At 39.0% G+C, this 24,863-nt stretch overlaps 1 protein-coding gene across 1 annotated transcript in view; it reads right to left on the bottom strand.

Annotated features, from left to right (window-relative positions):
- The window catches only part of COL4A1 (collagen type IV alpha 1 chain), a 143,192-nt gene that overhangs the window by 21,886 nt on the left and 96,443 nt on the right, over positions 1 to 24,863 (bottom strand). The window contains exons 16-39 of the mRNA XM_068417484.1: positions 23,067 to 23,111; positions 22,800 to 22,853; positions 22,283 to 22,324; positions 21,302 to 21,395; positions 20,645 to 20,680; positions 18,930 to 19,094; positions 17,022 to 17,117; positions 15,998 to 16,081; positions 15,187 to 15,257; positions 12,317 to 12,508; positions 11,144 to 11,312; positions 10,727 to 10,819; positions 10,524 to 10,628; positions 8,961 to 9,058; positions 8,517 to 8,667; positions 8,075 to 8,188; positions 7,500 to 7,667; positions 6,856 to 6,945; positions 6,099 to 6,251; positions 3,152 to 3,250; positions 2,971 to 3,060; positions 1,955 to 2,094; positions 919 to 1,049; positions 738 to 814 (exon numbers count right to left, since the gene is read on the bottom strand). Coding sequence (XP_068273585.1) covers positions 738 to 814; positions 919 to 1,049; positions 1,955 to 2,094; positions 2,971 to 3,060; positions 3,152 to 3,250; positions 6,099 to 6,251; positions 6,856 to 6,945; positions 7,500 to 7,667; positions 8,075 to 8,188; positions 8,517 to 8,667; positions 8,961 to 9,058; positions 10,524 to 10,628; positions 10,727 to 10,819; positions 11,144 to 11,312; positions 12,317 to 12,508; positions 15,187 to 15,257; positions 15,998 to 16,081; positions 17,022 to 17,117; positions 18,930 to 19,094; positions 20,645 to 20,680; positions 21,302 to 21,395; positions 22,283 to 22,324; positions 22,800 to 22,853; positions 23,067 to 23,111 — 2,557 coding nt within the window. The remainder of the gene's footprint in view (positions 1 to 737; positions 815 to 918; positions 1,050 to 1,954; positions 2,095 to 2,970; positions 3,061 to 3,151; positions 3,251 to 6,098; positions 6,252 to 6,855; positions 6,946 to 7,499; positions 7,668 to 8,074; positions 8,189 to 8,516; positions 8,668 to 8,960; positions 9,059 to 10,523; positions 10,629 to 10,726; positions 10,820 to 11,143; positions 11,313 to 12,316; positions 12,509 to 15,186; positions 15,258 to 15,997; positions 16,082 to 17,021; positions 17,118 to 18,929; positions 19,095 to 20,644; positions 20,681 to 21,301; positions 21,396 to 22,282; positions 22,325 to 22,799; positions 22,854 to 23,066; positions 23,112 to 24,863) is intronic.

The raw sequence follows: 24,863 nt of genomic DNA, 5'->3' as shown, positions 1-24,863 counted from the left end.
GCATTTCACTTATGAATCATCAGACCTTTTTTTACACATTTTTTCCTCTAAAGAGAAGCTTGACTTGTTCTTTTGCTCCCACAGAGACCAAGCAGATACTGCATGATGACTTCAGTGTGACTTTTCTCTGAGGTTACTTCTGAATTAAATCAGTGTGAGACAGGGCTCAAGTATTACAGATTTTGACATAGCTAATTATCATGAATCTCAGTGAGTTTAGAGTGCAGGAACTCCAGCAAAGACTTGTGAACTGCACAGCTCATTGTTGAATGACATGATGTGTCCTGCAGCCAGTAAACTAAGGACACAAGGCTCCAAGTTCAAAAATGTCGCTATATTCATCACAGGAATGGACTTACTCTCCTCCCTACTCCATTTCCTCTTTAAAAATCTGTGTAATGATGCTAATGTGGTGATTCAGGTTTGGGCCCATGGATCAACTTTATTGTTTTTAAATGAACTCAGAAACAACAGAACTAATGGCTACAGCAACAATCGGTTGTGGAAGGTGGTAAAATCTCTTCCACAAACAGTGCAAAAGCAGTATTAGCCCCACACTACACTGACTCAGATTTACCTGGGAAACAGCACTATCTTTTTTGCTTATGAAATGAACAAATGTACCAGGAAATATCTGACCCAAAACAAATGCAGAATGACACAGTATTTGTTTTAGCCACTGCCTGGAGGTGAACAATATTTTAAGTAGCATTTGGTGGTTTATATTCCTTTTGTACCTGGTTCTCCTTTTAAACCTGGAATGCCACTTAAGCCAGGAAGTCCTTTTTCACCCTTTTCTCCATGGCGGCCGGGGCTCCCTAAAGAATGGAAGAAGACATGGGTTTACACGTGGGATATTTGGTATAAGTTTCACATTAATTTTTCACTGCAATTTCTGTTTTATTAAAGCATAAACACTTGCCTGGAAATCCTGCCATTCCAGGGGATCCTTTGGGACCTGGGGCACCCGGCATTCCAGGAATTCCTGCACTACCCTTTTCACCCTTATCTCCAGATAAACCTGGACTACCCGTTCTTCCTGGTTCTCCCTAGAAGAAGCAGCACAAATTATAAAATCCACACATTAATTCTGAAACACCTTTTTCTGTTTGCAATGGTAGATGTCACCCTTCTTATCCATCAGACTTATAAAGAATTTCATTCTTTTTCCATTTAGAAACAAAGTAATTTAGGATTAAATTTGGCATTAAATTCCACTACCAGAATTATTGACTTTTCTAGCAATTGCTGGATATACCTACATATGAAAATGAGTAGTTTTCTATGCATTTTTATGATGGTTTTTACAAAGTCTTTTCCAAATTAGCCTCTTAACTTACTTATTACACTTACTCATCTTCAAAAAAGTATTTTTTTAAGTCTTCAGCAAGTTTGCTACCAGATTAGTAAGTTTTAATTTTTACAATTTATACTTATAAATTCATTATTACTGTCATTGTATAGCTAGGAAAAGGAATGTGAAACAAATAAGAATCCTATTAGAATACTATTAGGGATTAAATTAACTTTACATATAGTATTAATACAGTTCTCTTTTCAGCAATATCTGAGCATTTTATAGTTTTTTTTCAGCTTCCAGTATCTCTGTAAAAGTACAAAAACACCATTTCAGTGTGATTATTTGCTCTGTTTGTAAGAAGCCCTTTTCACTTTATTTACTTAGTATTTTTAAAAGTTCTTCCCCTCCCCCACATTTCCAGCACGGTAAATTAGCCTATTCTGAAGAGACAGAATAAATAAGAACCCTGGAGATAATGGTCCCATCAAACAGAATGCATCTAAACCTGCGCATATGCACACCTTTCAAGTTTCTCATCAGGTATTTAAATGACCATAATAGAAAATATAATAAAATAGCTTAAAGGCTAACAGCATCTTTTGAAATTAGGTACTTGATAGAGACATACAATTAAATCCTTAGGGGTGTAAATACCTTGTCACCAGGAGACCCTGGAAAGCCAATTCCAGGAAAACCTGGTGCTCCTTTGTCTCCCTTTTCACCTTTTTGTCCAGGGAACCCTGGTGTGCCTGGTGAACCTGGGACTCCCGGCAAACCCTTTTCTCCAGGTGTTCCTAGTAAGAGAAAAGGAAAAATGGGTATATCAGAACTAGTGGTGCCCTAGCAGTGTTGATACTCATTTTTCAGTGTTGCCTTAGCTATTCAGAGCTAGAAAAGCAATTTAACTCACTAAAATAGCCAGTAAATTAATTTTTGAGATTCACTCTCTAAATGGGACTTTTTATGGGAAGATAAGCTTTCCTCATAAGAAAAGGTCATAATCTTGGATTCAGAGTAAACAGAACTCCTGCTAAAAATATGATTTGAATACAAGTTTATGTTGATTTGAATGATTTCTAACAGGACCACAGTGACAAAGGGACGGCTGTAGCAAATTTTTCTGTCCCCCTTTACCATTTCATTCTTCCACCTTTGATTTCCTAAATATGCTAGGCACAAGGCCATCTGAATGGAGACAAAGTTTCCATGTTGAGATATAGGTTCTTCTCCATTCTATTCTTCACCAGTTCTCTCCACAGCACCACTCTTCCCAGACCATTACAGTTTGTAATTAACATGCAGTACACAGCAACTCACTAAACTTTTTAGAAGGGGGAAAATACACAAGAAGCTTAATGCCATTCACACACTAGCGGAGACAGAGACAGACAGACAAACAGGTATCACTTGAAAAACTGCCTGCCTGCAACAAACACACAAATCCTACACATTCAGCTAAAGGATTCAAGTACAGAAACTTAGGAAATGATCCTATTATTTGTATACACAATAGGACTGAGAAATCAATGTTCCAAAGCCTAAAGTTCAGACACTGTAAATATTGTAAATGTTTAGTAGATCTACACCAACAAATATTCTATACAGGTCTCTCATAATGTTCTATATTAACTTGAGGAAAACAATAATAAGAAATTCCCAGCAATCAGTACCTGGCAAACCCATTTCACCAACCGATCCTTTTTGTCCTGGAATTCCTGGATCACCTGGGTAACCTGGGGGGCCCTGATCACCTTTTGGTCCTACAGACAGCAGAGAAATTAAGAGTCCCATTAGTTATTGTGGTTTAAAATACCTGATGAACAGTGTCTCTGTTGCTAGCTTCAGACATACCTGGATGTCCTGGAGTACCAGGTTCACCATCCTTCCCTGGAATTCCTGGTGCTCCATATTCCCCACGTAGCCCTTTCTCTCCTGTTGGTCCATGGTCCCCTGGACATCAAGAAAACAAACACAGTGAGATCAGTTTTATCAAAATTTACTGTAATGCCATATAATAATCCTTCTAGTTATTCTTTTGATCACTATTGCTTCTCTCTGCTGAACAAGGAAATGGCTGAATTCAAGCTTCATACATTGTACAGTAGAGTCACAGTTGAGTAAAACACAACTCTCCAGTCACTGAGACCAGTGCTGAGGAAAGGCTGCAAACTATTACAATTTTACAGGTGTCTGTGCAAATTACAAGGCAAGTTATATCTTTAAAGGAAATTGCAAATGAACATGTGTTTGAGTTAGATTAATGAGTTACTTCAGAAGTGCCAGACAGTATCAGGTGTTAGCAGATATGATTGATTTGATTGTTCTGCTGTCTGAAAAGGTACATGTGAACAACCAGTTCACAGCTAGAAATTTGCTGTTTCCCCAGTTCTATCTAACATTAAAGCATCTTCAACACCTCTTATTCTGTGATGTGCCTCTTCTCCAGCTTTTAAGGTCCAAGCTTCTTGGTCATAACCCTTTCTGTTAGTGTTGCATATAGGTGCAGGACAATAGGTTACTGAAGATAGCTCGCTGGATGTTTTTAAGTAAGCAGATTTTATTAAAAACATCCCAAGATGTCCAAAAACAATTTTTTTCATTAAACTTCACTGACAATCTTCCATAAAAATACTGCCTCTTTTCTTCATAGCTTGTATTTTAGAAGCTTTTTAAAACATTACTGTGATATTCATACCTAGAAAGATGAAGGCAGCTAATAGATCAGTAAAGTTATGGAGTATAACTAACTAGGTTATTTTTCTGTGCCAGTACTAAGTATCTTTGGGTTGAAGAGGATGAGAGGGGCAGAGTAACAGCAGAAATTTGCAGGCTGGGGTCTGTTTGGAACCTACCCTTCCAGGCTGTGTGAGCCAGGCCAATCTCTAGACTGTGTGTGGTCAGGAAAAGGCAGAGCATACAAGTTTGCAAGCATGCATTATTAGTGCTGGAGAGATGAATAAGAAACCAAAGAAATTAACCATTTGAATTTCTCAACAAAGGCTTCATTATATGCATGTAACCAGTGTTAATTTGGACTTCTGGAAAGGAAATAAAACTAATTATTGATCAGTCAACCTACAGGCCAATAGTAGATAAGTAAGTAATGAAAAACAGCCTATGTGGATTTGTTTGAAGGCTTTTCATACCAGCCTATATATCAAGATCAGAAACAAATGAGAAAAATTAATCTAGATGAAATCTTCATAGGCTGGGAGCCTCATTAAATACAAAAGTGTTCTCAGAAGCTGCATCTCAGCTTAGACAGAGATGCACTCCACGCTTGCTCCTGCCCTCTCTTGCAGTCCTCGGCTGTCCAAGCTGGGAGGCACTGCATATCCACACGCCCAGGTTTGTCGGAGACCCAACTAGGACACATGAGCCCAGGTCTCATTCTGACAAGTAGTCAGGACATGGAGATAAGAGATACCTAGACTGGGAAACTCTCCCATTCCCACAGTTCAAATATAACATAGTACAATTGTTGGTGATTCACTGCCAAACTGGAAAGGAGTCTCAAGTGCTCTGTCCCGGGCCCAACAGAGAACACACTGATGAAATGTACAGAAGACACTAAACTGGAAAGGCTTGAAAAGAGGACAGGATTAGACTGCAGAAGGATTTTGAAGAGTTGGAGTAAAGGTTGAAAATCAATATCACAGAGTTCAAAATGTGTAATACAGCACATATGTGGTAAAGAGAAGTCAAAAGCATGCATACAAAATGAAAAACGATTGCATAGGCAGCAGTCCAGAAGTAAAGGACTAAGGATAAGGATTATAGCTAATCACAAACTGAGCTGGCTGTTGTTTCAAGAAAGGGAAATTTCATTCTAGCAGGGCCTGAATTGAAGTACTTCACTTGTTTCAGGAAAGGGCACTCTAACAAGGATGCAGCCAAATTGGGAAGAAGTCAGAAAGGGTAACAAGAATGATAAGTATTTCAGAAAACATGATATACAATGAAAGGCTGAAGGATTTGGTTGAGGGAAATGGAAGGCTGTGATCTTGGTAGCTCCATTCTAAGCCCTACACTTCTATTTTAACTAAAACAGTTATCATTTATTTAAAAACTCTCATGGGATTTTTTTAATAAAAAGTAAATCATAATAAAAATATATAAAATATACATTATTTTTTCTTTGAAAAGAAAAACAGGAGAGAACGATCTTAAACAACTAAATTTTCATGTAGCAGTAAAAATAAAAATCCAAGAAGAATGCATTGTCTAAAAAACCTAGTATCTCTACCACCATTATGTTTCTAAATAGAAAGCTGATTGTCTTTCTCCTGCATATTTCCAGATGTTTTTATACTGACATAAGTTGATCTTTTGGTATCAGTGGCACACACATCTGTCTTTCCTGAAATTTCTTCAGGTCACAAAGAAATGTGTGCCAAAAAAGGCTGCCCAGTTTTCTTTACAGTATCAGTTGGCCTTCACGGCCACAACAGTGTTTCCACTACATGTTTTACATGAAAGACAGCTTTTCTCTTCTGGCAAGCTCTAGTTTAAAATTTCTTTTCTTTTGAGAGAGTCTTCTAATAAAAGAGGTAAAACTGATTTTATAAGGGCAAACTGAACCTCTCCATCCAACCAAAACCCTTTCTGTCTGTGATTAATCTCTGTTTCTATGGAGTTGAAAGATACTGGGAAAATATCTGCCTTTGCTGTGTGAGATTCTTTAATCTTATTTTAAAAACTGTTGTCTAAAACTAAGATACAACCGAACTCAAAGCATTGCTGCTTAACAGTATATGAGTGTTAATTACACTTATCCCCAGTTAGAGACTAAAGTTACCTTTTTCTCCTGGATCTCCCTTTTGGCCTTTGAGACTAACCATGTCCATGGTGTCCATCGTTCCAGGTTTTCCTGGGAGACCAGCTTCACCCTTATCTCCTTTGACACCAGGATCACCCTGTGGTCCAACTACACCTTTGAAACCTTGGCTACCTATAAAGGGATAGCACAGAATATTATAGTGGCATATAAAATTTTGCAAAAATATTTAGTAGACAACAACAAACGAAATTTGCTATTTATTCAAATTCTGAGCACCAAATACCGTGCTCTGGAACATCTCATTTATCTCATATGAAGTTTTTTATACCAAGACTTCACAATAGCTCTGTCAAAAAAGTTGACATATTTTTCCTGCTTCGCAGCCATGAATTTTAGACCCTCAAAACAATTGGGATAGGACTTTGGCAGTAATAGAGGGCATTATTTGATGGATTTAATTAAGACCTTCACACTGGCTTTTTATAAATTCAAACACAATATTTTTCTTGAAGTAATTTCTGTAGCATCCTCGCACACAGCAAACCCTTACGGTGTTGAAGACTGGATCAAAAATCCTGGCTCAGTGCCAGAGCACACAACTGCTCCTAGGATATGGCTTTCTAAATTACACTATTTCTAACTTACAGCTAAGTTACTTGACATAAAACATTCTTAGGCCAAGCATACTCCTTATATTCGGTTATTTCCAGACTTATCTTCTGCTGGGAAAAAGGTGGATTTTACAATTTTTAGTTTGAGAAAATCTCTCTCTTACCTTTTTCACCAGGCAACCCTCGATCTCCAACTGGTCCAGGAGTTCCTGGCAATCCAGGAGTTCCCATAACTCCCATTTCTCCTTTGGCCCCTGAAACCAAAGTGAAAGAGTGAATAACAGAAATAAAGGAAGCAGTGTAAAGAAGTACAAGAAAAGGAATTATTTACTCCTTATGATATTAGGAATTGCACTACTTAAGAAAAAAATGGGACAAATAAGATGATTAATCTAAAATAGCCTGATAGAGAAAACAGTAGAAATAGTGTTATGAAAACCAGAACAAAACGCAGTTTGTAATGGGTTTTTGACAGATTCTTAAAACTTCCTATTACAATAAACAATGCCATCATTAACAAAGGCATTATTAAAACCACATTCTGTCACTGAAACTGTGTAGAATAATCCTCTTTCATTATTACAGGCTGAAGGCTAGTTCCTGCAAGTTGCTGTATTTGATCCACCAAAGGACTTCAGTAGCAGTTCAGTTACATGTGCACAGAGCTGCTTTACTGACATCAGCCCGCATGTTTTCCCAAGCTTGGGCTCTTTGATGGATCAATTACTAACTGAGTGAAGGGGCATGCTACCACAACTTAATAAAACAGTTGTTAAAGATGCTGGTTTCCGAGGGAAAAGATGTTTACCTGATGATCCTTTCAGTCCAACGGCCCCCTGTGGACCCGGCAGGCCAGGTAACCCCACAGACCCTGGTACTCCGGGCTGGCCCTGGCTACCTTTATCCCCTTTTGGTCCTGGCATATCTAGACCTGGGATACCAGGGAAGCCCCTTTCTCCTTTTATTCCAGGAAATCCTAGGAAAAACAGAAGATACAGGATTAATCCTTAACGTAGCACAGGGACCGCTGTTAACAGGAATATCTTGTTATGATAATATCCGCCTGCGGTTCAGAAATTACATGGCATGAAGAATGAAGACTCAAGTCCAGAAATAGTCCCCATTTTCTAAGTGAGGCTTTGATCCTGTATATATTACCCACCGATGACCTGAGGAGACCGAACAAAATGTCAGGAGTTTTCTCAGGAGGCCTTGCCCTGCATTTTGGACCAGACGGAGGCGGCTGGCCGTCATGCCCTCACGTGCACCCCCACTGCCCTCACACTGCAAAACAGTTCACGAGCAACGCTTTTACCAGCGCCAATATCCATTTATGCCAAAAGTCCGCTCCTAAGCGCTATCATGGGAGTATCTCCCTCTCACCTGGTGGTCCCTGGGGTCCCGGCTGCCCAGCTGGTCCCGGCGATCCCTGCGGGCCCAGCGCCGGGGCGCCCGGAGGGCCCTGCAAGCCTTGCAGTCCTGGGAGGCCGGGGTCGCCTGCAGGGTGACAGAGACATAGACCGAGTGTCCTCCAATGTTATTTGAAATCTTGTTTGCTGAAGATGCTAGGCAAGGTGCTTTGGAAGCTCTGGGCCAACAAGAGCTCATTTTGGCCTCTAACACCTCCTGCCTGGCCTCGGAGGAAGGGCTGCTCTTTGCTGCTAGCAGTTGCTACTGGTGCTTGGTAGGAGAAAACGAGGGGAAAGAAAAAGGGCAATACCCTGAGATATCAGTAGGATATCTCAGTGGTGAATAGACTTTTTTCTGTATCTACTTTAAAAAAAAAAAATAGAAATACAGAGCTGTATTTTTCTGGCGAAGTTACCTCTGAATCCTTGCTGTCCAGGTATGCCCGAAAAGCCTTGCTCGCCGCGTAAGCCAGGCAGTCCTGGATTTCCCTTTTCTCCAGGGATGCCAGCTGGGCCTGGGGGTCCTGGCAATCCCTTAGGGCCAGGGAGACCTACACCAGGTTCACCCTAGCCAAAGAAACACAACAGATCGGGAGTGAACACATCAAAAACAAGAATTCATTCACTGACTGTATTTAAATCAGAGATAGAGTGCTATACATGACGTCAGGGGAGACCCATAAGCCCTTTAGCATTAATGTCAAGCATTCATCCATCTACTCTGTTCCTTTGTACGCATAGTGGGAAGCGTAAGACGAAGGATAGTTTGGCTAACTTTTTTTTTTAAAGAGCAAGATCTTTGCACACATTCCTGTTAACATGGGCAGTCACAGACAACAGTATCATCAGCTGACACCTACTTTTTGACCCTGTAAACCCGGTACACCTGGCAAACCATCCAGGCCAGGGGTTCCCGGAGTCCCCGGCAGACCAGGTGAGCCAGGCTGACCTGGGAAACCTATAAAACAAAACAAAACTCACGTCATTACTGTCTCTGCCTGTACGTGTCCTCTGCTGTTTCTTCAAGCTGAACTATTCACATCCTCACAGGGACATGTTTAAAAAGGTCTGTGTAGTCTTTTATGTCAAACTTCTAGGAATGCCAGCACCTAAATGTCTCAAGAGAGATTCAAACGCAGAGCTTCTTGCAGCATTTGGCTTCGGATGCGAAATAAACACCCAGAAGAAATAAATGCTGAGTCTCTTAAATTAATAGCCTTGTGAGTTCATGTCATTGAGAAACATCCTGTCTGCAAAACTAGGTTCCCAAAGTCTTCTTCAGAAAAGGCAATTTAATGTGCGGGGCATCAGACTGAGGGATGCACAACAAAATCCATCTGTGAATCAACACCTTTTGTTCAGTATATGTCGTGTGACATGTCCTACACGTCCTGCTGTGGGTTACACATAGAAGGTTTCTATGCCACAGCTGGTCAACGCACTCTTCCTTGGGAATGCAGGAAGGAATACATACAACATTCTGCAAATCACTTAAAGATAGCACTCACTCAACACCAGCACACACTCAATAAATTGAGATGAAGTTCCTCTCCCAGGCAAAGGTCTCAGGGAGTGGGAAATCCAGCTTTTAGGCTAAGTCCCAGGAAAGTCATTGGGCAGAACTGCATTCAAGGAAGGGTCCTTGAAAGAAATTTATTGGATATGTCATTCCTTTCTTACTGGCATCAAAGAGCATACAGCAATCCTTTTCTAGTTGCAACGGGCCTCTTCTGTTCAGGTTCGTCCCATGCCAGTCTCAGAGGAACTGGAGGTGAACACAGGTAAAGATTTGCCCTTTCTCCTCATTAAGTCTTTCTGACTCTCCCAGTTCATTGGTGTGTGGAATCATAATAAATAAAATAATAATGAAGACACACAAGAACTTTGGGGATAGAGGTGGCTGCTGAAAGCCCAGTCATCTAGTTCTAAATGAATAGCAGCACTATGAAATACATCTCCTAGAAATCCAAAACTGGAATATGAGCAGGGAAGACTAAACTTATGCTGAGTAAGCTGGTATTCCAACCAAACTACTCTCAGCTGCCTGGGACACAGCAGAGCTGCTAGCTCTGGCCCAAAAATGTTATAGTTATGTCAGCATGGTTTTTGACCAACAACACACAGTGCTTCATCTCTCAGAAAGGTCATCTCATCTCTCAGACACCTCCGTTGCTGCAATGTAAGATGTACTATATCACTTTCTATTCTGGCAGTAGCTTTGACACTGTCTGTACCTGCACTACATCACTGTACAAAGCAAGTGTGAGTTGAAAGTACGCTTATTGTGGTGCTTGTGGACTTTCTCAAGGGAGGCTCTTCACCTGCACCTCCCAAATCTCACACGGCCATGGCTGGATGATAGTGCAAGCCTCCATCCACACTCCAGTTACACCAGCTCTGTTAGATGAATAACTTTATCTTACCTTTGGGTCCTGGAGGTCCAGGGAACCCTATACCTGGCTGCCCAACAGCACCTTTTTCTCCTGGCAGGCCGGGTCTACCTGGAAGCCCAGGATTCCCTTTGTCACCTTTGCAAGTGAAAACAAGACAAATGTTAATACAAAGGCTAGCTTCTGGGGAACAGAGACACTATGATCATCAGACAAAGATTAACAGGCTACTGTACCTTGGGGTCCAGGGAAACCAGGTGGCCCAGGAAGGCCATCTGCCCCAGGAGGTCCAGGGAGTGATACAGTTCGTCCTGCTTCACCCTTTGCTCCTGTGAATGTAAAGATGTATTAAGTACAGAAACTGATGAAATTAAACAAGGGAGTTTCACCTAGCCAGCAACATTAGTTTATCCATATCATTACAACTGACTTGTTACAAAGTTTTTTTGTAGAAGGTTCATAGAAAACTACGATGAACTCAGTTTAGGTTGAACCTAATTATTATTAATTGCAATTATACTGCTGAATGCAAACACTGATTTAAATGAGAAAGTCTTTTTATTTCAGTCTTAAATTCCAATGATCCTCCAAGCTGTACCACTTAAAAGGGCACCTTTTTTTTAATTTTTTTTTAAAGCATACTATAGCATTACCTGGAAGGCCTGGTAAACCTGGGGTTCCAGCAAATCCTCTGTCTCCTTTGTCACCGGGTAACCCTGCAGCGCCTACCCCAGGAGGGCCAGGAAAACCTCTTTCACCACGTACACCAGGGAATCCAGGTTGGCCAGGGGGACCACGTTCTCCTTTCAAGCCAGCTGTACCCTAATTTTTGGAAAGTATAACTGTACTTCTTGCCTGATTGGCAAGATAGAACATGTCATTCTCTCTCTTTGAATATTTTGTAACTTGGATTTAGCACGCTTGGATTTATCTGTAATGCTGAAAAAAGTGGATTGTACGTGGAATAGTACACGGAAATCATACCTAGTGTGCCATGCAGCTAACTGGACTATGTAGGCTGTGTTCCCAGTGGCGGATCTGGGAGCAGATGTGAGCTCCACATTCAGCTCCACAGCCATATCAGCTGAACTCTCTATCAGTGCAAGACTTTGAAGCATTAGTTTCCACAAGAACGGAAGTACGCTAGAACAGAGTTCATAGAACCATAGAATGGTTTGGGTTGGAAGGGACCTTAAAGACCATCTAGTTCCAACCCCCCTGCCACAGGCAGGGACACCTTTCCACTAGACCAGGTTGCTCAGAGCCCCATCCAGTCTGGCCTTGAACACTGCCAGGGAGGGGGCATCCACAACTTCTCTGGGCAACCTTGTCTCAACAATATCTACTTGGATAACTGCATTCCTTCAGTCATCTCCAGATATCAGCTAAAACAGCCACACTAGTTCTCACTATCAAGCTGTGAGAAAGGGAGAAAGGAACAAAACTACTGTCCAGGCCCCCAACTTTGTGGGGGAAGTAACCTTGCTCTATAGTCCTGAACGTAACAAGCCGTGGTGAATACATCTGAATCAGATCATTTATTTGCCTGACATGTAAAAAGAAAGGTCAAAATCTAACTCTGAAATAGTCTGTTATTGAAGGACCCTCACTAGTTCCAGGGAAACTGGAGTCTTCCTCTGAAGAAGAATGAACTACTCAAGGTAAGGACAAGATGTGGAACAATGAATGAGACCAATAAACAGAAAGCATGTATGGGGCATAAAAGCATGTGAGTTCTGATCTGAAAGACAGAATGTATAGGACAGTATGTAAACATATATAACCACACAGTAGGACAACATGTAAACATAAAGAAACACACATACCGATGCTCCTTTTGGACCCTGGAGACCTGGCAATCCATCTTTTCCTGGTCTTCCTTCTCTTCCAGGAGTACCTGGTTGTCCTGGGAAACCAGGATCTCCCTTTTCACCTTTCAGGATAGAATCATAAGAAAAATCTCCTGGTTCTCCTTTTGCCCCAGGGCTGCCAATAAGTCCTGGAGTGCCGGGGGGCCCCTGAAATTTCACATATTCAGATGTCATCAATTGCCCTACCAACCCTTCAACTGACACAAAAGAAAACAAATCTTCAGAAATTAAAGAGTAGACCCAAATCAAGTAAACCATTAAGTTTTCGATTGAGGAGGTCAAATGAGGATATTTTCCAGGACACAGCAGTGTGAATAAGGAATTAACACAAATCTTCTTGTCTTGACCATCTTGTCATTTATCATACCACAGGTATATCTGTTTAGATGATGCATATAAACTTACACCACTTACACAAGAACTGCAGGCCATGACACCAAAAAACTACTCTGAATTTTCAATAGACTACCCACTGGATTTCAGTTATGCATATTTACACAGTATCAGCGTCAAAGTAAACAAAGCTTTTTAAAAGGGCATTTTGAGAGTTAAAGTGTCTGCCCCAACCTTTAAATGCTGAATTCTGTAACACCGTGGAACGTATTTCCCTGACACAAATGCAACAAAAGTATCTCTACATTTCCATGATAACTTACAATACCAGCAGAAGCAGTACTAATACAGGAAAATAACACACTTCCAGTATGCAAAGACAAACTCAGCCAAATTTACAGGTTTAAAGTGCTTACACAAGCCCCACCCATGATTTTCTTTCTTTCAAAACCTTTTAAATCAACTATAATACTCATCAAATATATAGATTGTCTGTGAAATTAAATTAATTGTCTTATACAGAACTCAAACGTTATTTGCACAAGAGCTAAGGCTAACTGAAAGCTGAAAGCTTCTCCCTGGGTAGTTTATTTATGACATTTAGCTGACACAAACACACGTTTCCCTTCATTACGAATGTTCATTGATTTTGTACAATTAACAATCACAGTCAGCTGGTACTATCAGAATACTATGCACATACTCAGAAAAGAGTTTTGTAAGCTCTCCTGGGAAGAAGTTATCTACCTAATAATATACCTATAGGATCTCCAGAATTCCAGTTTTTCCCTATATGTTTTCTAGGACTTACATGAACTTTTCTCATAGGAATTCACTCTCTAATTTCAAGTGAATCAATCAGAGCTACTCACTATGGCAGCAAAGCACAAACTTCATGGGCAATGTCCACTGTTGATGGCTGATGTGTGCCCTCCAAGTAAACCTGAACCAGAACACAGTCAAAGGTAATCTTTCCATTATGTTTGGTGGGCCCTGGATCAGACTCTGATGCTCTGGTATGGCTCTAAACAATGTGAGCTTGCGAGGCTGGCCTCTGTGTAGTTTTTCCAAGATAAACTATATGCTGGATCACCACCTGGCTGAACTTTGTGGAGCAGAACAAGCTGAAAAGCATCAGAACAGCAACCAGTCCTTGTCTGATGAAAGACATGAACTTAAGAGGCAATCAAAGGAAAATATAAAGGTGTGGCAAAACATGTGCTGAGAACAAATGCCAGAAATGAAAAAAGCTTAAATATATTAGGATGTCTTTTATTTTTCTCCTCTATTTCTTTCATGGATCCCATTGATATTATCATAAACTCAGCCACCATCTTATTTATTGTGGTGGAAATAGAGAATGGACTCCATCCTAGCCAACTTTCATTGGCTGAATTCAGGCATCTAGGCCTTACTTATACTCAAGGGAGAGAAATAGATTCCTTGAGTAAGAAATTCATACAGGAGAGTTGGTTTAACTTCTGAAGGTGCCTCTCTCTCATCGCTGGTGATAGAGGGAGCTTGTGTAACTCCAGTGTGTGTTAAAGCTAGTGCACGGGAATGCCACTGAAAAGTTATGTTGCTAAAAGTGATCAGCTGGAAGGAGAAAACAGCTTTGAGAAAAAAAGTCTGGGAAGACTCTGACAAACTCAGTCTACTTACATTAGAAATGGTGTCAAAATCCACATTATACTACAGGAACGTGTATGCTAAGGTAGGTCTTGGCAGCATACCACAGTGTACGTAGGGATACTCAAGTGAACTCTGACAAGATCAAATGTAGTTGTGCTAGTACAGTGCTCATCTAGGAGTAATTTGTGTCACATTTTAGACAAGTGCTATGCTTATGGCTGTTCTGCTTCTGATATCCAGCCTTACTCACTGAGACTCATGTTGCGCTGCATCAACATAATTTACAAGTGATCATATTACCAGGATACTATCCACTTTCACAGCCTTCCTTTATTTCCTCAAAATTGCTTAGCTTTCCTGCTAACTAATTATGTTTTATGGAATATACTGCACACATTTCCCAAAATTCAGACAAACTGCCAAAGTATATTGCACGCTAAAATTAGATTGTTTACACTACACTAGATGGCACTGTCTCTCTCTCAATATATATGTACACAACAGCAAAGAGTTAATGGAACAATTCACAAGAAGGTCAGGGCAGACCTGTATCTGTTTCCTGTGAAATCCTACTTTTTACCCAACGCCACTGCTTAGCTTGCTCAGCCAGGTCATGTGTCCTGCTGAGTTCATATGACAGGCAAATACAGAAATATAACCCATTTCTCACAGCTCTTTTTCCCTCTCATAGCTCAACTACTCTGCTTCCTAGTTTATTTTGCTAGGCATAGTTCCTTAATTTTACCATATCACTGTGCTGGTCTGTTTTTAAACAGAACTATTACACAACCACACTGATGAACATGTTTTTTGATCACGTGCCTCACAAGGCACATAGCATTTGGCAAGGCATTACTTACAGGTACCCCTGGAAGGCCATCAAGTCCAGGTAAGCCTCTGTCACCCTTGAAACCTGATTGTCCTGGAAAACCTTATCAGAGAGACAAAACCACAATTCTATTTATTACTTGCTTTTACAAATTGCTCATTGTATGTGAATTCTTTGTGATCCTTCTCAGTGTGTCTCATTCCATCCCCAGTTACATCAACATAATGCTGCTAAAGTCAGTGAAGCTGTCGGGATTCATGTGCTCATGTGCTATATGTGTCTGCATTCATAAACTGAGAAGTTGATGATTCATTTGACTTAGGAATGAATTCACCTTACTATTTAGACCTATAATGTAACCAGTCTTGAAACTACCTAAACTGTATTCATTTTTCTTAATAGCCACTAGAACAAACATTAGGTATAATATCACCATTCGCATGTGGCACTTCTCTCATATGGTAGCAGAAAAATAATTATTTTTTTTTGGCCACAGAATTTAATGCTAGGATTGGGAATGTACGTACGGGCACTGCCAAGCCTGGGCACATAGGGCAAATGGTTCCCACATTATTTTTCACTTTCACAATCTTCTGTGAAAATATTTGGGCCACAGTTTGCAAAGACCCTCCACTGTGGCCAGTTTCTGCTTCCTTGATAATTCTTGTTGATGGCATCAGAAATTTGGAATCAGGCCAAAAATGGGAATATTCCATCCTCCTTTCATCAGTTTCACAAACAATTGGATTAATGGGACCAAAATTAATTAATTTTATCATATATGTTGCATTTTTAGATTTTAGCCTATGTACTTAATTCTCAGGTAGTTAGTGGGTTTTTACCTGCTGGACCTGGTGGCCCTTGTGGTCCTGGAAGTCCAGGAGGTCCTACTTTATCACATAAGGCACAGGATTCACCTTTGTCACCTGAAAAAAAACCCAACAAAACTAATGAATAACAATGAAAAGATTTAAGACAACTACAAGCACGTGGATTCAGGGGCAAATGTCAATTTAATACACTTCATGTTAAAAGAGTAAAAATCAATGTGCTGCTTCTAATTACATGCTTCAAAGAGAATTTATCAGCAAACTGATATTCAAAATTATTTAAAATTTTTAAAGGAATGGCATGAAAATCAACTTAAGTCTTATCCTAGGGATAATATTTAACAGAACAGTTAAAAGGGACCAGGCTGAAAAGGATCAAAAAGAAGAAAAGAAATATACACTGGACATAGAAGAAATAAAAAGATTAAAGCAGAAATGGAAGAACCTCTATAGTCACTGCAATTTTGCAGTTTTAGAAAAGCAGTGAGTAGAATGAGATTAGGAAGGAGCAACCATCGTCTAAATGAGTGCAGCTCATTTTTCTGTACGTCCATTTAGTCAATGCTGCTAAAACACACGGTTGACAGTCCTATTTATAGGTGTTACAATTTTAGCTTCAATTATACTGACAGCAATGATTCATAAACCATTTCCATTCCCAACTCATCTGCCCCTTTGTAATTCTCAGAATTCACATCTTAAATTGCCATGAACAGTTCAATCTACACTTAATGGGGCTATACTCAACCCTTTCTTTCTTCCCAGCTCCTCTTTCAGCCCTGTGCCATCCTTTATTACTTTCCAGCAATGTGTAGGCTAAGTGAAATGTAAGTGAACTTTGTCACACAACTGAACACACAATATCCTTCCTTTACTCACCAGAGACTAAAGAAACACCTTCCATGTCCATGAACTATTTATTTAACTAACTTTAAGTACACTTTCTCTGGATCCAGCCTAACTTGCTCAGGCTCTTTACATACCCAAGCTCCAGGGTACAGAGCATTAGAAAGCAATCACTTTAAAATAGTATTACCTTTCTCTCCCATCTCTCCTGGAAATCCATCTCTTCCTGGAGGTCCAGGACTACCTGGTGCACCAGGTTGTCCCTGCTGGCATTGATCAATTCCATCTGCAATGGAAATGCAATAAAGAATATTGTTTGACAAGTGCAGGTTTCCATTATAGGGCTGCATTTATGAATGTCCCAGTTGAAAATGTATCTATGAAGAGGGGTAAGTCCAGATAGCATGTTACATTTCTATTTGATTTACTTTGAAAAATTTAACTGGGATTCTGTATTCTGGTTCCATATTTACTGCTTAAGAAACCCCGAGAATTACAGAGAAAAAGACAGGCTCTGCCATGATAAGGTTACAAACAATTTACATATAAAATCTTTTTTTATTATAAGTTTTGGCTAAGAAAAGTGCTGTGGGTGAGAAATTGCTGGTTTGACCCTGAAGAGAACGGAGAATATTGACGTTCTGAAGAATTTAATTAAGTAGAGTTTTTGTACCCTAACTTTTGTTTTCCATGTTTTAGGAAACTTTCTAGGTCAAGAGCAGCTTGTTAACATCTATTTAACTTCTTCACACTGATCACACTTCCTGAAACCAAGAAACTTCATATGTTAGGAACTGAAATAGGTAACAAATGAGAATGTTTAGCAGGCTTGATATGAGAATACAAATTGTGCTTGTTTTTTGACGATATAGCACAGGTTCTGACCCAATATCATGTGACATCATTTTGTCCAAAGTCAGTAGCCAAAATGTTAATGTGAGGTTTGGCAAACCATATTTAAATGAAAACGAATTGTTTCCCATTATGCACTTGAAGAAAGCTAAAGAAGTTTCCGGGGAAGGAGCAGAATTAAGCAGTGACAGAAACATGTTGTATGAAAAATAGGAATTTCTCTTATTTTTAGGGCAAGGTAAGATTTAGCTCTTTAATTCCATATTCTAGGTGCTGGATTTTGTACTGCTTCATTGACAAACACAGCAACAACTAGGCATCTTCAATTGTTTTTGAACAAAGTACTTTTGGTTTAGGAATTCCATACAGAATAATGTTCCTTTCAATAGTTTTAGACTACCTAAACTACTACAATAGGGATATCATGTTTTATGTTGAAATGACAATTTAACTCACAATATCAGTATCACCTATAGCAAAAGTTTCCTTCAATAAAGAGTTAAAACATCAGTTGTAAGGAGCTATTAAGCATGGACAGCTTTCACTTACACTTTTTGCACTGCAAAGCAAAACCAAAACATTTTACTCTTTAAAAATGCTTTATCAGAATCTAATTATACATAGCTGTAATGTTGTTATCATTACTACTAATATTATTATGTATTTGTCACATCATTACTAGCTTTTAATTTACCTCTATAAAGCATGTGTTGACCCCATTCTCCTGTCAGATAATTTCATTTTACCATAAAAACTTCTGGCAGACTAGTATCTCAGTCTGCAGTTCTTACACCTGTTCAATCTGTTACATAGATTGGTACTGCAGACCTGTAAATTGTGACATTGAACAGCTATCTGTTATGCTAAGAACAGTATTAGTATCTGTTATTTTTTAATTGAAAATCTATAAATATCTCTAGGTTGGCACATTAGGACACAGAGGAAACCAATATGTATTCAGGTCAACTATGTGGTTATATTTTAACAGTTCAAAATGAACTTTTGAAGAAATTTTAAAAATATTTATTTAGCAAAGAATCCTTGTCCCAGTAAGGAAACAAGCAGCTTGCTGCATTGTGGAACAGCTTTTACTTGGTCCATTAACAACTCTCATATGTTTCTTCCATAACGTAGATGCATTCTGATTATAGCTTTTATAATATTGTCTTTTTTTTTTCTTTTATATGTGCATGCAATGTGCATTATTGAGTCTTCATTGTGAAAAGCAATCGAGTGCTTTACCTACCTGTTTTGCCTGGAGGACCTGGTGGGCCAGGCAATCCCGGGGGACCTGGGAAACCATCTCTTCCAGGGGGTCCAGGTAAAGGGAATCCTGGAGAACCCTTTTCACCTTTTTCACCTCTCTCTCCAGGGACACCAGGTGATCCTACCCTGTCTGGAAGTGGTCGACCTTTGGACAGAGTAAAACATACAAGAAAAAAGTGACAAATGAAAAGACAGTAACATTATCGACACATAAGCTTCCATTAGGTTTCTGAGAGAAACAAAGAAACGTTAGAGCAAAATAAAAAAGGGACTGTATTTTTATTATGGGTGTTTTCTCTACGGCTCAGAGTAACTTACTTTGGTTAGGTGCCTAGACAAACACACTTATTCTGTACTAAGTGCCTTTCTGAGATTTAGTTGAATCAACTTTTGCTGGGTAGCAAATAGTGGCGACACAGGAGTTAATTTAGCTATTACACTTAGAAACTATTACACACTTGTAATAAACCAAATCTTAAACACACCTAGAAAGGGACAGTGTGTCTAAGAACTTCAGTAAATAAGTCTTCAACAATGCTAGCAGATTTCAGGAATGCTAAAACCAAAACTGTTTGTAGGAATAATAAGCAAACAACAGTCAATAAAGAGAAGCAGTTAAACAGCTATAAAAAATTACTTAAGATCTCATTTTAGCTATTTGTACAGTCACACAGGTCTTCATACTTTAATGAGTTATTTCAGTTCACAACTAATCACTAGACTTGATCGCTAAACCATTTTGAGCCTTCTGCAACATTGCAGGAAGATATGAAAGTCATACAAATATCAATTTCTGTAGGGTAATGACAGACTAAGAGCTACTATTCTTCTTGTCTTGTCACACAGAATTCTTTAGGGACTATTACAGCCTGCGGTATATAGTATCTCCTTCCTAAACTGTGAAAAATTTCCTGGAAACTCTCTGACCCTGGCTCACATTAATTTCATATTTAGCTCACTGTCAAGATAGAAAATGCAAGCAAAGGAGATAATAGTAGTATCACTGCAGGATGTGCTAGAGTCAGGTTTCACAGATTATTTGCTTAATTTTTAAAAAGCAAATATGGTGGTTTAGTTCAAACACATGTACATATACATATATGCATAATAGCAGTGTTGTAACAGATGTTAAGACTATGAAAAAGGCAACATTTGCAAGCAAAATAAATAACTTTTATTAGATCAAGTGACATAGTCAAAAAAAAGCAGGAAGCCTTCAGGGATTTCTTTGATCTAATAAATGTTATTTCTCCCTGCACACCTTGTTTTATTATATTTATGCAAACACATATAGAGCTGAAGTGACAGCAAAACAAATTATCTACATATGAGTATACATACATAGGTACATATGCACATACCCACGCATGTATTCATATTCTACAACTCTCCTTACCCAATGAAGCCATATCCTCTGGGCTATCTCTGACGACCTTTGCACACTACTTCTTCAATTCAAGCAGAAAATTATCAGGGCTCTACCCAAAGAGCAAGGCTGGATCACATCAGAGACACAAGAAAAGCAATCTACAGGAAGGGTCTAGGGGATGGTTAGACCCTCAGAGAGGCCACTGTCTGGGTGTTCTGTAAGTCAGGCAGTAACTGGCAGCAGCTAAGGAAAACATCTCTCAGGACTCTTCACCCAAGAAGAACACAGGAAAAATGTTAACAAAATCAGTGGCCATAAATTCATACCTGGAGGTCCTGGGATGCCTTGTATACCAGGGAAACCTTTAGAATGAGAGGTTTTCAATTAGGTGATGAAGTCATCAATGCCAACATCAGTCAACTTTTAGCACATATTGTTTAAGTACACATTACAAGCTAGTATGCCCTGAATCAGAGGTTAAGTTAAATAATCTATAGATATCTGCAAACAATACATTTATGGAAAAGGCCCTGCTGTGTGCCATCTTCTCCACTGATCTTTCTTCAATAAGGTAAGGTCTGTAATGAGGAACATGGGAAAGGGAATGCTTGATTTTCCCTGTTAACTGAAGAATCCTGTAAATTATGCAAGGTAATTTTAAGATTAAAAGACTCTTTTAAAGGAGTCTCAAGATTCTCTGCATTATCCTCTTTATGCCTGTGTTGACTTCCATCCTTCTTAAATAATCTCACAGATCCCAGTTTATCCTTTTCCAATCTATAACTGAAAGGCAGTCTTATTTATGATGAGAAGTATCCTACAAACTACAACAAAAGGTAATAACCTGAAAGCGATTAAATAAATAACTGGAACATTTCGCTGTCATATAGAGCTCCTGAGCTCACAGATAGTGCAATTTTAACTTCCTTTAATAAGAAAACCAAAAGCATAACTCAATCAAAAAGACAAGACAAAATACATACCTTTTTCACCTTTTTGACCTTTCAGTCCAGGCAAACCTGAAACTCCAGGCTCTCCTTTTTCACCAAAGGTATCTACTGGTCCAGGATCTATAACCTGAATCACAGGACAAAGACTAGGACACTAGAAACATACAACTGGGCCCTCATTTGTATCTCTCCCATCCTGACCTGATGGTACAGAGGCCATTTTGTTTTGTGAAAACAATTTTGAGCAGTTTTGGTTATATTTGCAATTTCAGTGATACGTAACAACTGCCGTGAGAGGGTTGTAGCTGCTGAGGAATTACCAGAGAAAATAAGTATTTCCTGTTCCACCAAAATTCCTTCATATCAGTAGTAGGATTAAGTGGAGAGCTTTATAGCACCTTTCTGAACAAGAACGATGCCAAGAAATCTCAGCATGGTCTAAGCACTGACCCATTAGGTTTGTATTACCTTTATTTTTAAAATATGCTGTTCTGGCAACTTCTGCTAACATTGATCTGAGCTTGACATATAGGATGCTAACATTTACAATAAAATATTCAGGAATTATGCACAATTTTTCAAATCAAATTAGCAGATGTTGGGAATTTTCTCCCATGTTGAGGAAGCAGCACCATCAATGACCTATTTGTTGCTGACTAATCCCATTTTTAATTTGAAGTGTTAAAAAAAATGTAGACTGCAAAGCTGCCAGACTTACTGTTTTGAACTCTCTTTTGGATACTTTGCATTGATTAACAATGCCTATCATTTTCATAGTCCAAAACATTTGAAATGCATATTCTTTGAGAGCTCCTTTCCCAAATTTCAAACATACTTAAAAGAACTGTATCCAACTTTTGCTCCCATTAAGAAAAAATGAGGATATGACTGTTTAGAATGAGATCAGAAAATGCATAGTCTCCCTTTTTTTCCTCATTGTTTGAGCACTTTGACTTTCACAAAATTTGTATTTTCATTTAAATTTAAAATAACACAAGAACTTATTTTACTTACTCTTCCTGGAGGTCCTGGAAAACCTCGTTCACCTTTGTCACCCTAAATCAAAATACAATTTACATTTTAAATCCAGATCAGATTTTCTTCCCCACAAAACAGGATTTCCTTAACAAATTAACACTTCGATACAGATTCATACAACTTCCAAACGGTAAGTATCTGGACCACTATAATAAGCAGTAAGTAGTTAGTTTGCAGGCCCATGCTGTTTTACACTATGTAAAGAGAAACTGGAATTTTTAGCAAAGTACATTTGTACATATGCTGGCTGGGCAAAGAGTTTGTGAAAACAAAGCCTGCATTAATCAATTCATATAAGAGATCTAAACCAGGGATACCTAAGGTACCTTAATTTTGACTTTTCCTGTGTGATGACTTTAAAACTTAGCAATATTAATTTAATATTGCTTTATGTGCATTCGTTGTTTTAATGCACATCTATGAACACACGATACAAGCTCTTAAGTAAGTCCTTCATTCTGCGTGACGGAAAGCAAAGGCCACTATTACGCACCTTCGCACCAGGCTCCCCGGGTCGTCCTGGAATCCCAAACCCACCAGGCAAACCCTGCGTGTAGAAGATAGCAAAACCAGAAATGACAAATATAGTTTCATCTTAGCCCTGGCAGCATCAAATTTTTAAATCTTCAAACCAGTCACAATTCACTGAAAGCAACAACTTTAAGTAGAAGGCTAGAAAAATCTCAACCATTTATAATACACAGCCAGTTCTTTGTTTTGAATGTAACAAACAGTACTGGAAATTCAGTAAAATACATACAGCTTCTCCTTTTGGTCCTGGTTCACCATCTTTTCCAGGCTTTCCCTGCAAAACACCAAGTTCCACTCTGCTTAAACAGACGGCCACATATGTGCAATTTCTAAATAACGGTGGGTGAAACACTAGAACAAAACGATCACTAATGTCACATTAATCGAAGTGTGCTAACACAGCTAACAGTGCAGAGGGTACAAAGCAGGCAAATTGTGACTGCCTCGTGCTTATGTTACTCAACATCCTACAAGCTGCAGAATTAAATAAAATCCCACAAATCTGTTCCCAGATCCAGGAATAACATATGGATTTCCCAGTCAAGGAGGCTTCAAGACAAAACATAACAACAGCACAGGTGACTGGAACCAGATCCAGAAAATTCTCCCTTCATAGTAATCCCTTTCTATATATATACTCTCCAGCCTCACAAAACCTTTATTCATAGACATTCACTTGCTCAGTTTCAGCAGAAGGCTTGGAAAGCGGCCCCATATCAGATCACGTGGCAATCTATTGGTAAAAAACACTTCCTCTAAATTGAAAGCTATGATTTCAAATCACAAAGCAGATGATAACCTAGAATCCAAGATTCCCTCCTCCAGAGCAAAATGATTCACTATTAGACCACTGTGTTAGCCTACAGAGGGGGTTAGATTCCCTTGAGCTAATCACTGGGTACGTGATAAATGACCCAGGTGGACTAACCTACTTTTCAGCATTCCCTTCCTCTTCCTATGGACTATGAAGGGTCTGTAACCTCGGCTTGTAGCCTAATCCACTAGATTCTGGCTTTTAGTTAGTGTCACAGTGCTTAGATTGTATGCGTATCATAAGCAATATGAATATGTCCCATAAAACCAAGAAAATGTATATACTTAATTCATAAAGTGCATGCAATTCCGTCTAAAAAATAACCTCATCAGTTTAGGTCAAAAAATTGCATTTAAGACAACTGAAGGATAAAAATGATACAGCAAAAATGAACAGGCCACCACCACCGAAGTGTGCAGCTATGGTGTCTTACAAAGAAGGGTTAAAACTATTTTTTAATGATTGATTAAAAATATGATCTGTAAAGTCAGGACAGTTTTCAAATGTACACTGTGATTGGAATTAATCATATGGTTTCATTTCATGAAACTAGAATATCAGATCTTAACATCTGTTCATATTTCAAGCCTTATGTTAATTTCAGAAGGAGCTATGATTTCCTTGAACAGCACCAATTATATATAAAATATCTTAGAAACTTTGTTCAGGGACTCTGCAGAAACTGAAAGCTATTATTTTTGAACAAATCAAAGAAGCTCTGGTTTCGTCAACAAGTTCTAGGCCAACATTTCTCCATTCTTCCAGCTTTCAAGCCATCATTTACTGTAAGAGTAAAAATGCATACATGGTAGCAAAGATAATCCCATCACATATCTTTACTGAAAGGATGATAGAACATTTGACCTTGAAGTATAGTAGAGAGGAAGATTTTATCTTTTTCAGATTGAAGCACAATTCAATGCCTATAGATATGCTGGGTCTTTTTCTAACAGTTTATGAAGACCCACAATTTGAGAAACAATACTTTAGATAGGTTTGCATGTAGAAAACGTTTAATTTTGCTACCAGCCCAGCTATGAAGATATAGCGTGACTCATGCAGAAGTTGTATGGATGAGACTATGATATGTCTGACTATGTCAGACTAGGTAAATGTAACAGACTTTATGGCCTCAAGTATCTACAGTCAGGCTAGAAACCAGCAAGCAAATGTATCTCAGTCACCTACATTTTTTGCTCCATTCGTTGTCTT

Source organism: Nyctibius grandis, chromosome 2 (genome assembly GCF_013368605.1).
Source record: "Nyctibius grandis isolate bNycGra1 chromosome 2, bNycGra1.pri, whole genome shotgun sequence".
Lineage (NCBI taxonomy): Eukaryota > Metazoa > Chordata > Aves > Nyctibiiformes > Nyctibiidae > Nyctibius > Nyctibius grandis.
The sequence above is the reverse complement of the archived record's forward strand: the minus strand, read 5'-3'. Positions and strand labels throughout refer to the sequence as shown.